This window comes from Aplidium turbinatum, chromosome 3 (assembly GCF_918807975.1).
Source record: "Aplidium turbinatum chromosome 3, kaAplTurb1.1, whole genome shotgun sequence".
Lineage (NCBI taxonomy): Eukaryota > Metazoa > Chordata > Ascidiacea > Aplousobranchia > Polyclinidae > Aplidium > Aplidium turbinatum.
Window position 1 is genome coordinate 11,013,387 of NC_137474.1, and position 17,640 is coordinate 11,031,026.

Below are 17,640 nucleotides of genomic sequence, written 5' to 3' on the forward strand. Positions count from 1 at the left end.
ATTTGTTATGTCATTGCAGCTGCCTTTCCAATCAACATATCGTTGTGAATGTGGGTTTTCAACAATGTTACTTCTGAAGACAAAGCAGCGCAGTGTTTTGGATATTCAATATGACATGCAGCTTGCTCTTTCCACCACCAAACCAGCAATTAAGACTTTGTCAGAGCAAAAACAAGCTCAACCATCACATTAACTGTATATGTAATTAATAACTAATTAATGTACCGGTACTATCATGTTGTATTTATTGTGTATTGTATTTATATCATTTTATCATTCTAACTACGGGTGACCGGTACTGCATAAACAAGTTTTTTTTTAATTGAAATGACGTTTCTTAATTTTTTGAAATACTGTAGTTGAAAAAAGTAAGGGGGCCATTGATTTTTCAAAATTTTCAAAGGGGGCCACGGTGTAAAAAAATGTGGGAACCCCTGGTCTGGGCCTATATGTTGTCGCAATGAGAGCAAAAAAGCGTGATTATAGGCTAGCCTATTAGGGGAGACTCAGGTAAGTTGGCCCAGCAAAATGTAAAATCTGCCCCGTTAGCTCATTGGTTACGCGCTCGGCTCAAGATCACGCGGCTCTGGTTCGACTCTCGGGGTGTGCGCTTGAGCAACGCGTTTCAGGACTGCTCTCCATTCAGCGGCACCTAATGAATGGAACAATTCCCCGGCAACAACACTTCAACAATCGGAAAATTTCACTCTGCCAATCTCGGTAACCGGCCCTGTGTCAAGAGCCTCTACAAGTATACGAAACTACCAAGAATAACCTATCAAGGCTTTGTCAGTCCGAGGATAAAAATTCAAAACCAACCAACCAAATAGAATTTGTGAGCTATTTGGTTTGGTTGGTTTTGAATTGAATGTAAGAAGAAGAACCCTTTGGTGTTCATTGCATTGTAATTTACAAACGTTTTTTCTATTTTCTTCGTATTTTCTGACTCAAGTGGAAATTTTACGCAGTTCTTAGTAGCCTACCGGTAGGCCTAATTGTCCTTTATATTCTGGTAATACTCACCAATAAAAAGTATCCTGCCTGAGAACATTCGTAAAGTCTTTGATGCAATCATTGACTCTTAAATTTTTCCATGCGGTTAGTCTACTCTTGAGAAGAGTCTGATGGACACTGAATTACCTGTGCATTCACTCACATAGCCTACGGAACGTATTCGCCCATCAGAGATTAGGACTCGGATTTTACTCTTGCGGGATTTGGCATTAGCGACCGGATTAAGATTTAAGCTACTTTAACGACCAGATTTGGATTGGACTTCTGAGCTTAGATAGGCTATCAGCCTGTTCTCCCATATAACCAGTTCTGAATACTGTATGTCAATCTTCTTTGTTTTTATTTTAATAATAAAACCGGTTGGGAGTAGCTGACTAGATGACCAAACAGTCTTTCGCTGCTCCTGGCAAATTAGATTAAATTATTCCACACTGAGCGTAATGCATTCCTCTATGTTTTTGAATTACATGTATTGTGACCTAAGTTTATTGTATACCGTACTACTATAGAATCTGTTTGGCAAATAAAGTTATTTCTCTCTCTCTCTTTACTGCATAGGCTACGCTACAGTGTCACAGCAAATGCGGCATTTGATGAACTATAGGCCTACCGTATGCTTAGTTCGAACTTTTTTTCCAACGATTCCTATATCGTGCATGTAGTAGCCTATCCCAAAGTGTTTATAAAACCATATTTTAGCTGCTTTAATGCTATAGCAGGCGTGGTATATTATGGTCTAACTCTAAGCCATCCGCTGATATGTTAACCGTCAGTGTGACGACGGACACCTATGGGCACAGTGGTGGCGAAGGGTGATCGGATCTTCATATACTAGTGACGATTATTTCGATGGAATCAAAAGCAAAACATAGCACCGTTTCAACAAAGACAAACTGAATCCCAAAAGAACAGAATCCCAAAAGACAAACTGAATCCCAAAAGAATCTAATTTCTTCAGATCTTGAAAATCATGTGAATAAGTTTCTCCAAAAAATCAGCTTCTGATTTAAGACATAAACTATAAACCTATTTTCCGCCCTTTCCAAAATGTCATGTGTCATGTCATCAAAATGCCATATTATCAAAAGTCCACTTCAGAGTGGACTTGCTTTGATGTACGACGTCTATGTTGCGTTTTTTATGTTAATTCATTTAAATATCATGTCAACCACTGAATTTATAATGAACCATTGTTTTGCAGAGGTTTGATAAGATTTCAAACATAGGCTACGAACAATTTCTGAGGTTTTACTAACACAGTTGTAGCCTATTGATATTGTTGTTTCATGGAAAATATGAAATGCTTGGAGTTATTTTTTGATTTCATTAGGACACTATTCAATAGATTCCACTTCTTCCTTGTTCTTTTTGATATCCGAGTATATGTTCTCCGTATCTTCTGTTTTTAAAGGGCCCACAAATGTTTGATAGGTGTTCGTGTCGTGGGCTAAAGGATGCACGAACTCGCTGTAAGACGTTTCCTTTGGTCTCGGTGTTTCGCACTCGTGGTTGTTGAGTTTTTCGTGAGTTCGTTTGTGATGGAAACTGGGTTGGATACGAATAAACGAGTGGCTAGTTATGTTTAAACGCTTTTCCATTCTGCAAAAAAAACATAACAAAATGCGGACAAGTGTCTTGAAAACGTTTTTAAAACTAAAATTTTTGAAAATTAGTTTCTTTTTAGAAAATGCCTTTAAAGCTAATAAAAAAATTTTGTAGCCTAGACTGATTCCAAAACATAGGATAAATTTATACAATAAATTTTAAAGCTATTGCCTACACCAGACATCGCTATTAGCAACCTATGTGAAATCTAAGAACATTACATTACGGGGCGCTATGCTCCATTTTTCTGGCAACATTGGAAGAATCAATCGCTAATTTGGTAAAAACGTGAAAACCTTCTCCACCACAGCATCAGTAGAAGGATTGGTGAAAGGGGGTGTTGTATTTAATGAACAGGCGTTTTAAATCAGCACTGGCAAAGCTCAAGGATTTGCTTCTGTCTGATAAAAGGCCTGCACAATTGACATTTCTTACCGTACTGAAGGTTTATGCGATGGCACCAACACAATGAAAAATGCATCCTCGGGGTCGTGACTGGTGTTGGCAGGGCCGTTGACAGGATTTCTCGGGCCCGGTACCAATTTATTTTCGGGCCCCCTTCGGCCTTCATCGACTATGTTATGAAAATAAAGGTTGTGTACAAACTTTTATTGATGTCGTTTAAGCATGGTCATTTAACAAATCTTGCGCAATCTTAAAATTTCTTGAACCGCAAAACTTACTATCTCTATCTAGCGGTTGCTTTTTTGAACTTTTATTTGTCACATGGCGCTAGAGTATTCTAGGCTCACCAGAAGAGAATTTACAGCAAAGGTAGTGCAGACAGTCAGAAAGTTTTCAATTTGATTTGGGAAAGGTGTTTGGGCCTCGATCAAACATTTGCTGATTGCTGCAATCTGAAAAGCGGTTTTGTGCAGCTTTTAATGCAGTGAAATGCAATTTTTAGTGCAGAAACAGGGATAGCAATCTTCTTACCTGTGCCATTTCAGTTTGAGTTTAAACAAATATTAACCTGTTTATGTTGAAATTCGTGTTTCGGGTAATATTCATGGTTAGGGAAATCACTATACTAGACTAAACTAAGTTCATATTTTACTGTTTGGTGGCTGAAGTGGCTATTTGACCACCAGAAAGCTGAAGTGCAGTGCTGTGTTAAGCCCTTTGTGGGCCCCCGGGGCCAAAATAATTTTGAGCCCCTTATTGGCAAGCAGACTTATGATAATATAGTGTGTATGTTAACTGCACTGATATGGAAAGGTGGTTAACTTCACTAGAGTTTCTCACCAGTTGAGAAAATAATACAAATGTAAATAAGAGCAAACACAGGTCTATCAAGTCATAGCTACACCTTTGCTTGCAATGAAAGCCAAAAGTGTTAACGATTTCTATACATACTGGCAACGGTCATGAAGCGTATGGGTCCTTCAACCCAGATCTTATATCACACAGTAGAAGCTGGTATCAAAATTTGACATGCTTATCACATTGAGTTCATACAATTTTTTACATCGGACAAGAAATGACAAAATTATGAGAATTTTAAATTGGTTACCTACATTTGGAAGCAATTTTTTCCAAAAATTACAATTGGCATTTGAAATTTCACTAACCTATTATTTTTAAATGTATATATAGCCATAACATAGCAAAACAGTTTAGAAGTGCAAAAAAAAAGTGAATTCACAAATGCTTTAACAAACAACATTTTAACACTTTCACCAAGTGGTAATTATGTTTTGCCTTATAGGATCGCCGAGGTGGAGGCTGACTTGGTGACCTCATAAGGTCTTTCGCTTCTTTCCTATCTCACTTTTATGTAATGTACCACTTGTACCAGTGCATTTGATGTGATATTTTGTGAAAAAAAATAAACCAGTGATTGATTGATTAAACCACTCACCTATACAATACTTTCAAAAAGCTAACAAGTACCCAATCAAAATGCTAACAGGAAAACTCTTGAGTTTGTAAAACTTGAAAGTGTACTCAAATGTGCATAATCAGGAACTTAAGTACGATAAAAACAATGGTTTACCAATCTAGTGATATACTTTCAATTCACAACAGAACAGTGTTAATCCATAACAGTACAGAATGGCGTACATGGTTTATTAACTAGGCCTACTCACACAAGATACACTATTATTAGAAACCTGTTGTTAATCATGCTATATTTCACTAAAACATTTTTTTTATTAATTGCCTTATTTTTGGAACATCGTGGTTGTTGAATTTAAGAAGCACAATTATTATGAGCAGCAGTTGCTGTAATCTAACTGTTGAATTAACTTTTCTACATGTAATTATTTTTTCATATGCAAACACCATTGGTCATGCTAAAAACAGTTGTTATTGAAATGGTGCATGAGTGCTGACTTATGTAGATGAAGTTTAATAACTTCATCACATGTTGCAACTACTTCACAGGAATCACAGCATACATAAGAAAATTACTATGATCTTTAACAAAACGGAGCAATATTTACAGTGTAACACTAGTTAATAGGTTTCTAGGTAAGGTCTAACAGCTTCATCACTCACTGACAACTTTGCAGTACTCAGAAAGCCTTCATAGGTTACTGGTGCTTAATGAAATGTTATAATGCTTACTGCACAATACCGGCTAACTACTACCTAGTTAAACTTTTATAACTTCATAAACAATCATCAACCCAGCAGTGTACAGAACACAGCAGAAATATAACTAATAGTAAACACAGGTCTATCAAGTTATAGCTTCATCTTTGCTTGGAATGAAAGAAATGAAACAAAAAGCAGCAACGATTTGAAATCACAAACAAAATACTGGCAACTGTCATAAAATACTTATTATACTGGTATCTAAATGTAATATGCTGGTTACACTTGCTGATAGCTACCTCTGTAAAGTCAGGGATATTTATAATTGCGGGACTGTAAATGCTAAAAATGAAATGCTAATTAATCTATGAGAAATGCTATTTTGTTTACTGTTTACAATTTTTTAGCAATAAACAAAATATGACTGCACAAATGGAATAGGCTACAAATAAGACAAACATTTTTATGGCCTACAGTTAAAGGCAGGTTATTTGATTATATATCATATACCTATTACACTACTCAATGTTCGCTTATTACTTGCTAACCTTTGACTTTGAGGTCAGTTTTTGAATTGTTTGTCTTACTTTTGGTGGTCGTTCTTAAGCTTGTGGCCTGCTGGTCACTTTATCTGGTTCTTACCACAGCAATTAAAGACATGGGTAAAGATCGCATTAAATGCTTCATGGTTTCCGGTACATTCAAGGTTTAACATTTGGCTCAACATAACTTTTGAAAAAAAAAACTATGCAAAGACCTTGGAGAAAAACATTCCCTTGTTTGGAACATCTGCAAAACTTTTGCAGCACGTCTGCACCATTGCTAATCATGTAAACGAATGTATTCCAATTGCAATAACGGCAAAGCAAAGTTTGCTAGGTTCTGACAAACCTCCATGTTCAGCCATTTCAAAGAATTCCTCTTTGAGAGTTTTGTTTATCTGAAATGTTCAAAGCAAGAATGTCGGTAGTTCAAACAAGACATCTTCTTTATGAAATGCTGAATGAAATCTTGGTACATAGCAAGGTTACACCATTCTAGAACTAGATTACCGGTTGTAAACCAGTAACATTCACTTTGAAGTAAAGCTTAAGAAAACAAAACACCCTGTAAAACCAAAACGTTAAGCTAAAAGTGCAACAGCCTTAATGCAGCTTCTGACACTTCAAAAAATACTTTTACCTTGCAAGTTATACCGGTAGATGTAGAAAAAATATTTTATTGTTAAATGGGATATCAATAGACCAACCATACTTTAAGCTAGTCCAGTATTACAAAAAGTATTTCATGTGTCTTGTTTACTTATTGGCAGACTTCAAAATCAATCGTACCTGACTCTTAAAGTTTATGCTAACGAGAAGCTAACCTACGCACAAAACATGAACGCTTTCACCTTATGCTAAAGAAAGGTTTCAATCTATGCTTTTGCAAAATTTATACAAGGCATTGCAATTAAGTTATGCAAATGTCTTATATAATTTGCCCATTTATGACAATCATTTTAAAATGAGCTGTCTACTTCGTGGTTTAACCTATAACAGTAGCACACAAAGTATGGTGACCCTACCACTACCAGTGTATAAAGCGATTTCAGTTCAACAGTTGCCAATTCCAAAGTTTTACCACAAAATACGAAAAAATAAACAGCCAAAATAATTAGAACACATTTATCTTAAACACACCTTTGTAGGAATTGGGCCTGTCTTGATTTCAAGTATTCAATTGCAACCAACCTGTTTTATTTCAAATACAGGTAATTTTACTAATGTTGTCACATTTTAACTTTTCAAGATAATGTGGTTTTTAGAGATGTTTTGGTATAAGGGCCCAGCATCTCATTAGTACCGGGCCTAAATTATCTTGTCAATGAACAAGTAGGCTACACACAGTAAACTTTAACAACTAAAAAACAGATTGTTACTGAAACGCAAAAGTCAATTACCTGTGGGCCCCCTGAAATTTTATCACAAAATAACGACCAAGATAATGTGGTGATTTTAGAGATATTTTGATATAAGGGCCCAGGCCCAGCATCTCATTGGTACCGGACCTAAATTATCTTCTCAATGGAAGTACACACAGTAAACTTTAGCAGCTAAAAAACATGTTGTCACTGACACGCAAAAGTCTATTACTAGTAGGCCCCTGAGATGGTGGGCCCAGTACCCAGAAGGGGGCCCGGTACTTTACCATCTGACGGCTGAAATAGCAGTTTTAACCTCTGATGGCAATTCCTTCAGATCTGATTATATTAAGATCTTGATTATGTTTGAAGTCGCGGGGAATTTTTAAAATCCGGGCCCCTTAAATATTCCGGGCCCGGGTCCAAAAGTACCACCTAGACCCCCCTGTCAACGCCCCTGGGTGTTGGTATCCAGGGCCTCCGAGAGAAGTCAGCACTGGTCGGGAAACAATACGAAAAATGGGCCCCATAATATTTTTTAGCAAATGTTGCGTTGCATGTTCGTGTTAAGCTGAAATTAGCCTACTTTCCTCAGCATGAAAAGAACTTCGTTCAATGTAAAAATCAACAATAGTTAATCATTGGATTACACTTGCAGCAAAAATGCCATTGAGGCTAACTATTTTGTCTAGAAAGCTTTGTAAACACACAATAGACCTACACCTACAGGCAACGAAAATAGTTCAACCAAGCATTTAATTCAGGAGTGTCCAAACTTTTCCCACGCGAGCCAGATTTGATATGTGTTCGAGGGCCAACAGCCACAATAATTTTTCTGAAAACTGCAAGTTGAATTTATATGATTTTTGTGTGTCTGCAGGCCAAAAATAACACATTGTACAACAACAGGCGCGGGCCATACAAAAACGTCTCGTGAGCCGGAGTTGGCCCGCGGGCCGGACTTTGGACATCCCTGATTTAATTTAACCCTTTCTGGACTTTTTGCAATGCAAAGTTACGGATCACAGCATCAAATAATAAAATTTTGCGACATCTGAATTGATGCACAACATGTATAGTTAGGCTTTTCAATCGGTTTTGAGTCATAGGCCTACTGGAGCGCAAACAATTCTCTACAAATTTCAGTAATTGCTAAAACCACGTTCTCAAAGCGCAACCGTTGGAGGTAGCTACTGGAACACAAAAAAATCATAACAAAACTATTTGGAAAAACCTTTCGAAAGTTGCAATCAATGATTTCTTGTGTAGAGATTATGGGGTGGTTCGTTCTGGTTTGCAGCTGAAGTTTGCTGTGCGGCTTTCTGTCAAAAGTACCAACTCATCCAAAATGTCTTGAAAAATGTCATTGTTATAGCTTACAAATGGTTTAAATTGTCCCACATGCTTGCAACTGCACAACAAACATACGATGAAATTTTCATGGAACTTCAAACTCATCGACGATATGTATGAGTTTGTTGATACATTTGTCAATTCCAATAACTATCGAATGCTTTGCAATGTACGGTAGAACACATTTCCTTCGAATGATTAAGCTAGTTAAGTGGGGTTATAAAAGCGTTCTGTCCTCAGGAAAAGAAAATCATTTTCTTTTAAATTTATAATTGCCACTGCAACTTTAGCTTGCGAGTAGCAGCCTACTCTTCTCAGCTTTCTCTTACTTAGATTACATCTTCCTTTAATTTTATTAAATTCATCAGTGAATCTTGTTTAGGACCGTAATCCACATAGCCTAATACAAAGCAGTCATAAATTTAAAACTGCTAGTTGTAGGCTACTTTATTAGCACTGACTCAGCTTCCGATCAAGCTCTTGTTGGTTTTCAATTGCAAAAGGATAATGTAAAGCATTGGGTTTGACTGCACCACGCTTTGATTACCCTCTCGAAGTCAATTTTCTTTGCAAAATGATAGGACAGCTTTCTTTAGATTTTTCAGAATTTTTCCTCTGACTGGGCTGTAACTTTAAAGATGCCACTAGCTTACAGATAATCAATTACTCCAAAAATGATAAGACATTTGAACAACGCTGTCTGTAGGCAACATTATGAATTCTAACTAGATTTAAGCAACAACATCCATGAACAAAAAACTCGAATAAAGAAAAAACTCACTACCTTCCAAAATCACATCATGAGAAGCATGACTAACAAAAGGCTACTTGACCACACGAAAACAGGAGATCTTTTAACTATGACAAAATTACATCCAATTGCAGCAATAAGTTACTAAAATCAAAAGTTTTAAAACTGTTCGGCCACACTAAAAGATCACAATTCAAAATCAGCAAAGTTTGCACAGAAGGAAAAGTAGAAGGAAAAAGAAAACGTGGCAGACAACCAAAACGATGGCAAGACAACATCCAATCATGGACCGGACTCAACTTGGCGAGCTGGCTCAAAATCGCCACTCTTGGAAGCAAATAACTCATGTTGATGCGCAATCTGCTGCAGGCGGAGATGATGACTGATGATGATAATGATGATCCATAAACAAAAAATATACAGGATTTACTTTCTTTAATCGTGCTTGGACTGATACCTTTAACTTTCCTAGATAACTTATGTTGGATACAACATACTATGCCTGGCCAACGCAGATTTTGAAGTTAAGGTTTAGTTGTCAAGCAAAAATAGTTCCCGCTTAGCTAAAACAGCATCAGTTATCAAATTGACACTATCAATACAATCGAAACCGTTCAGTGATACAGAAATCATTTCAGCTTCAGATTTTACGTTTTGAAGCTCTTCAACATCGCCTACCTTAACACGAAAATGATTTGTTCTTGATGAGAAGCATCGAGAGTGACATTTACCATGATTGAGAAATACTTGGAACAACTCACTTCATTTAAGATTTTGTTGATTATTTAGTTGGTACATTTTTACTTTAGTACTAAAAATGGGCCCCTCTCAAAAGTGCAAAAAACAAAAAACTACTCGTTTTTCCTTTACAATGTTTTGCTAGGGGGAAAACTGGCCCGATTCCCCCCCCCCCCTCTCGGAGCCACTGTTGGTATCAACGTAAATATTCTCGTTTCCCGCATAATAATCGAATAATTTCTGCCTTGATTTTTTCACGCATTGGTGCCATAAAAATCTCCAAAAACGAGTCATTTTTAGATTTTAGAGTAAGCTATAAAAGGTGGTTACTATATGGTTCTGTTTATCTGCAATTAAGCTACCTTGAGCCACCCCCCGTCAATGAAAGTATCTATGTAAGCTATGTAGCCTACCCCAGTGTTTGAAAAATGTTTTTTTTCAAGGTTATGGCATGTAAGGCATAGGTTACATAAACCTATTGTCGAGTGGTTTGGTTTTGGTTTTGAATCTTTATTCTCGGACTGACAAAGCCTTGATTGGTTATTCCTGGTAGTTTCGCATACTTGTAGAGGTTTTTGACGCAAGGCCGGTTACTGAGATTGACACAGTGAAATTTTCCGATTGTTAAAGTCTTGTTGCCGGGGAATTATTCCATCCATTAGGTGCCGTTGAATGGAGAGCAGTCTCACACCCCAAAAGTAGAACCAGCGCCGCTTGATCTTGAAGCTTCTTCGTTCACGAAGTCACGCGCTAACCAACTGAACTATCCGGGCGGACAATGTGAAATGCACAGAAGTTCATCTTTATGACTATATTGTAACTACTGCAAGAACTGTGGCCTAATTTAAATATAATTCATCTTTCAATACAGTTTGCCGAATTCAAGAAAATCAAGAATCCCTGATCGAATGGTGTAGCCCACATGAGCCTACTGGCAAGTTGAATGCTCATTGCTCAGTAGCCTACTTCATCTTCGTGACAATACAGTCAGAACTGTAGGCTAATTTTATTTATTAGCTTTCCATCTCATTGGCCGAATTCAGGAAAATCAAGAATCCATGGCCGTATTGCGAAATAATATATGTCATTTTTGTTATGAGTCTTTTTCGTGTGATGCATAGGCCTATTTTATGAGTTTGCAAACAGGCCAAGTTAGAAAGGTGAAAATGGCAAGGTTTTATTACAGGTAAAAGGTAAAATTTTAGATGTCATATAGGCCTACACTGAGAATTAGCCGTCAACAATATGTTGAGATTAACAATTACTCTTCCACTCATCAGCTTATTGAGTACGGCGTTCCGCAGGGATCTACACTAGGCCCATTGCTCTTCTTGTTATGAATGATTTGTCCAAAAGCATATCATCAATACCAAGATTGTTTGCCGATGACACGTGTCTCATTGTCAAAGCCGAAAACTTAAGTCTGTTAGAAAACAAGCTCAACTCGGATCTAGTTGAAATTAATAGCTGGATTAATGCCAACAAGTTAACTATCAATGCTTCCAAATCAAATTTATTAGTAATTCCGCCAAAAAAAACTACAGTAGGCTAATCTTGATGAAATCCATCTTCTCTACAATGATGATAAATTAGAAATAGTTGACCACGCTAAATATCTTGGAGTAATTATTGACAATCAACTTTCGTTTAAACCCCACATCGATGATCTAAAATTGAAACTTGCTCGGTCCGTCGGCATCTTGTCTAAATTGAAATCTTTCCTTCCTCCGAAAACCAGACTTTAATTACATCACTCGCTTGTGCATCCCCATATACAATATGCAATTACAATATGGGGTTCCACTTTTAAGACATATGTCGACAAACTCCAAGCATTCCAAAATAAAGCAATAAAAATGGTTGCGGGAGGTAGATGGTCGGATCACGTGACTCCATATTTCAAACAACTAAATGCTCTTAAAATAAAAGATTTGTTCAAACTCGAAACTTCAAAATTAATGCATAAATATGAAAACAATTCACTACCGTGTACTTTTTCTAATTGTTTTAAAAAAGCAAAAAATGTGCATTCTCGCAATACCAGAAATGCAATTGACAAGGATAGTTTTTATGCTCCTCAATACTCATCGTCAAAACTTCAACGTAGTTTCAAGTATACAGGTGTGGAAATTTGGGATTCAATCCCATTAAAAATAAGAATAAACTCACCTAACTCATTTAAAATTTTTTTTTTAAATTTACTACTATCGTATTACTAATGATGATGGCTTCAGGACTATATAGATCTCTTATTAAATGATGCATTTTGTTTTCATACAAGCAACTGTAGGCTACCGTAAACTTATGTTGTAAATTATGTTGCCTCGCTTCTTTGACTGCTTTTTTCATGTTTAATTTGTTACCTTTTCTTTTGTTGAGGGTGGCTGCTCGACTAGAAGACCTTCCAGGTCACTTCGCAGCCACCCGTTGCAGTATCCATACATTCTACGTTATCGTTTGTTTTATCTGACTTTGCTGAATATGTGTACACTGTACACGCGCCACAAAATAAAAAAATGTCAAAATGTCAAAATTGCCTAAAGCTAAATTTTCATCTCAAGTTAAATAATTTTGCTTCTGGAGTGCCCCCTCCCGATCAAATGGGTCACGCTGCGACACTGCTATAACATCACCTAATTCAATGTAGTAATTGATAGGCAACAGTTTTAGGCTATTAACAAAGTTATTATTGGCAAAGTAAAAGAATAATGCTATAAGAATAAACAACTACGCCTAAGAATAACAAAAAAAAGACTTTTACTTGCAGACAAGGTCTGCTGCATAAACCAGTCATTACAAAACTTTTGTCATTTGTACAATAGGCTACGTTAAACCTTTATAAAACTGCACCCACTCACCTTAGTTTGTCATAAAGCACACAAATAGCACACCCTGCTAGTAGCAACAAAACAGCAAGAATTACAGCTGCCCCAGTGCTGACAAGATATCGTGTTTGAAACTCATTGTTATGGGTTTTTGTCATGTTTGAAGTGTCTACAAAATATCAATCAACTTTATCAATCAAGCGGATGGTTCAATGCTTTGCAGTGTATGGTAAATAATACAAGCTATATCATCGCATGTTAGGAAGTATGAGCTGAGACTCACCTGTACTTGTCACGTGATGATTACGGCAGGTGACAAATTGATAAGAAATTTTGAACCTAGTGAAACGAAACCTATTACTCGGTTTACGTTTTGTTGTCGTCAACACGGACAATTGGAAGGGGGAGTGGGCCACTTTGATGTTGCTTTGAGGGCAATAGTTAGTAGAGATTTCTTCTGCACACTTATCTGTGGAACCACTTGCTGAATAAATGTGACAAATTGGTCGCCCATCGTAATTGTTGGGCTTCTTTGGTAAAGTCGTTCCTAAAAAAAAACAGGCAAATCTAGAAAAGTTTTGAAAATTAAACACATGGCCAGTGTAACCCTTTTTTTTTGTCTGCGTGTATAAGTAGGCTGCATTGTTTGGAAAGTTTTGCACACTTAGGCCCTTAGCTCACTGAGGGTAGGCTCATTGAAGCAATTTGTCACCTTTTTAACGTAAACCATAGTCGATATAGTCTGCTCCCCTTGTGTATGCAATTGCATTGTGTTTTCTGTACTTTGTTGCAACTTGCAACAGACACAAAATAACCATTTAAAAGATCATTATCTTATTTTAACAGCTTTAAAATTAAATACCGTAAAATTTGGCAAACATATTTGTTGTCACGAAAAATCTAGGCTAGTACAGGTGGGAAGTGTTTTGGAAAAAATATTTAAAAACTTATTTTGGACATACGCATTCATAACTTGATCAAGTTTTAAAAGTTAAAAATAAACTGTTTTGACATGGTCGGTAATTTTGCTTACAAAAGGCCGTGTCTTCACAAATTTACTTTTAATGTAAGCTATGTAGTAGTTTACGTTATATAAATGCAAACTCACCATCTGGGAGAACAATGTGATCGTTGTCGTCATAATTTGTGATATCGTTAAAAGTGTAGTTGAGAAGTAAAGTATAGTTCTCATTGTTGGGAGGACGAAACTTCCACGTGCAGGTAAGGCTTTTGTTTTGCATTAAAGGGAGAGGATAAAACACTATATTTCCAGTAAGTTGCGTTGTTGTAAAGTTATTACATTTTCCATTCACAAACACGAACAGCCAACCTGATAGATTAAAAATAAACACATAGACTTTTTCTCCAGAATTAAAATTGTTGTAATAAAACCCAAGATGTAGCCTATACTAATAGTATAAGTGAATGAAAGTAGCTAGCTAACTTGTCTACATAAGCAATAGGAATCGTCCTTATTCAATCATTTCTATAAATTCTTTGAGGTAATGATTTGTAACGGTAAGCATAAAACTCAATTGTCTTTACACTGACAGTTGTAATCCATCATATAAACACAGCTATAATACATCACTTCATAAAAAAAAAATTAAGCTTTGATGGTACAAACGCAGCCACTAAATGATCCAAATATCCATTTTTTTGATGGAAATACCATGTTTTTGAAGCAATACAACAGCAAGAGGTTTATCCTGCAAACGAAACGGTTTGTTCCCTTCCAGTAGCCTACGTTGCCAGTTACTCCACTGGCAATGCTTTCAATTTGTGCAAACTCTATACAGTAAAATATCTACAGCGGCCACTTACTTTGTAAAAACAGCAAACACGCCCAATTCATGTGGAAAATTGTAATTTGATTGCATTCATTAAAGCATCACACTCAACAAACTTAGACTTACATAAAACACTTGCAAAGTTTTATTTCAGAAAATCTTCTTTGTGCGAACTGCAAATTAGAAATTTGATAAGAAATTAAGACGCTGGTCAGTAGTGAATCTTGAATGGCGTTCAGTAAAGTTAGTAACGCATTTTTTATCAAAACTAAGGAACTCTGTTAAGATTTTGAGAAGTACGCATTTTTAAAAGAAATTTGAAGGAAAGATGACATCCTCCTATAAAGTAAACTGTCAGTTTGATCTTGTGTATCTATGGTAGGCTACCGGTAATGATACTTTGCGTAGGCAACACATATACATAAGAAAAAATAATGTAACCATTTTTTTATTTGGTGACATGCTTCCAGTCTAGTCTGATGTGTACATAAAAAACAGCTTTTTTGCAGAAAAATCTACACAGACTATTACGGGTTAAGACGTGCGCGTCTAGTGGAAAAATATTTTGTTGGTTGCATTGCGCACACGAGAGGTAAATCAAGTGGCGTAGCCTTTCAGACCACTGTTAAATTTTTGCGTAGGAATACCAATTGAAAGGTTAATCGTCCTATAACCTATTCTCACTGTTCTGGAACGTGATAAATCCCACGTAATCATAACCAACTTTTTGTAAGCATTTTCTTTTCTCTGCAAACCTAATCGACTTCGTGCAAAATTTGTTGTGTTGTGAATCAAATAAAATACCAAAGAGATTTTGTTTCGAAAGCTCAAATAGTCTATTGCCGCTTCCTGTATGTTGTGAAATCTAGTTTTTATGGTGCTGATTTTTTCGTATTGATCATAGTATATCAGGGCTACTCAACTGGCGGACCGCGGTCCGAATCCGGACCTTCTGGGTGTTGAAGGTGGACCTCGGGCTTCTGGAAGAATAACTTCATTGCCATAGTTTAAGGCCTCTTTAAACAGATTTCTATTATGGAAAAGCAATTTTTTGTGATTATCCAAGGAGCTGGGGGCTTCGCCTCCAGACCCCCAACGCTATGCCGTCTTCTATGATGTGCGATCCACACAGCTACACAAAGTGTTTCGGTGCTCGTACTGGTTGTTTAATTTTCCTGGTTGCATGTAAAATATTCGCTGGACCGCAAAAATATTCAACTTGTCAAAATGGACTTTTGCTAACATTACAGTAGTTGAGTAATATCCTCGCAGTCGTTAACTGGGGGTCCAGTCACCAGTAGCCTACTGTAGATTTGGACCTGGCATGATTTTAAGGCTCGTAAGCTTTCCAAGATGCCCGGAAGTTAAAAGAACCACTGCGTATTCTTTGGATATAGTTTTCTTTAGAAATATCTTGGTTTGGTGCCTGAGGATCTCATTGGTACCGGATCCAAAATATCTTCTCAACTGCCCTGCTTGTACAGTACTATTCTCACAACGAATGAAACAAATGTCTCTGTCTATTCCAACGTTACATTTTCGATGTAACGAGCATACGTAAAAAGCTATTTCATTGATTAACTTTACATTTTATTTTTACACTACATTATATAGTCTACGGTCCGTTTTTGAAACAAAATATCGATGCTTTAACTTCAAGCTACGAGCAACCGTTTGACATGAAATAATTGTTATAAGCTGTCAAAGCGTTTAAGTTGATGTCGTCACTATTATAATCAAACCTACAGTATTTCAATGAAGAAAGTGGAAGGACTTATGATTCACATAGTTCATTAAATGTTTTTCTTAGGAAGCGCATTGTTTATTGAACAAGCAATGAATCAAGGATTTTCTGATTGTGCTATTGGCTAATGCCTTTGTAAGGCACGTTGAATTTCTTGTGATGTCAGTTCATTGAAACAAACCCTTTGATTACAAAGATCTTCTCATAACAACGTTCAAAAGATTTAGGCACGATCTCGCGCTTCAACAGATTTGAAAAATCCAGCTGTGTTTTTACCAATATAGATACAAAGAACAGAAAATCAAATAATCCAGGTTTAGTAGCTTATAGGCCTACAGGTTTTTAAATTATATTAATGCATTAGGGCAGGGTTTCCCAAACTTTTTTGGGCCACGGACCACTATTTGTGAAATTTTTTGGGCCTTGGACTACTAATTTTTCGTAAACAACTTTTTAACTGCAACGAAGGTGCAACAAGTAAGATTTACGATACTGGATAGCAAAAGCTTTCGAAATCATTTAAGTTGTAAAGAACTGTGGCAATTATCTTTGACAGGGTACGTACTATACAATGTAGGCTTATATGCGTGACTTTTTAATTTCGTGTCATATCGCCACGGACTACCTGTGCAGTCGTCGTGGACCACCAATGGTCCGCGGACCACAGTTTGGGAAACCCTGCATTAGGCTATAACATTTTCTGTATAACTATAACGCATTCAACCGTTCAGTTACTTTCTCTAAAGTGACGGATTTAGGTTTTGGGGCCCGAGGCAAGTTCATAAGGAGAGCCCACTGAACGACTGAACGAACTTAAGCCCACTTCAAAAATCGATGAATACAATATTGTTAAATTCTGTGCGAGTGTCTGATCACTTGGTCGATAAATTTGTTTTAATACACAAAAAGCTGCCTATGTATCTATGCGTTCAATAATTTTTATCTGCAATAACACAATTATGCAAATTTCCAAAAAATAAGACATCGCTTAAAAAAACCATCCACATACAAGAAAAGCAGTCAACTCAGGCTCCTTCTTATAGGGCTCTCTCAGTCAATTTCCGCGATTACTTTGTTATGCTTTAAAACTAAGCTTACTGGACTTAGCAAGCTGAAAAGGTCACTTTTTTTAGTAGTTCTAATGTATTAAAGTAAGCTCGTTACCCGACTATGGGGACAAGAATGGGCTTGAGGTAACTGTTTTTTTTTTTAGTTTGTTGAATTTTTTTTTATGTAAACTCTGGTACCAAAAAATAATGACAAATTGGAAAATCTTGCCACAATCAAATCTTGCACATTTGGCCGAAAGCATTTCTTTATTCATCAAACTTAGCATTTCACCAAAATTTATGTGTAGCATACTACGAAACTTTCTA

At 36.6% G+C, this 17,640-nt stretch overlaps 1 protein-coding gene across 1 annotated transcript; it reads right to left on the reverse strand.

Annotated features, from left to right (window-relative positions):
• Positions 1–1,772: 1,772 nt before the first annotated feature.
• On the reverse strand, positions 1,773–14,689 carry LOC145766543 (uncharacterized). The gene is made up of 5 exons (XM_082578266.1): positions 14,555–14,689; positions 13,839–14,060; positions 13,014–13,277; positions 12,764–12,899; positions 1,773–2,613 (listed from the first exon to the last, which is right to left on the reverse strand). Exons 1-5 carry the CDS (start codon positions 14,583–14,585, stop codon positions 2,349–2,351), a joined length of 918 nt encoding a protein of 305 aa, XP_082434392.1. The 5' UTR covers positions 14,586–14,689; the 3' UTR covers positions 1,773–2,348.
• Between the last annotated feature and the right edge of the window lie 2,951 nt (positions 14,690–17,640).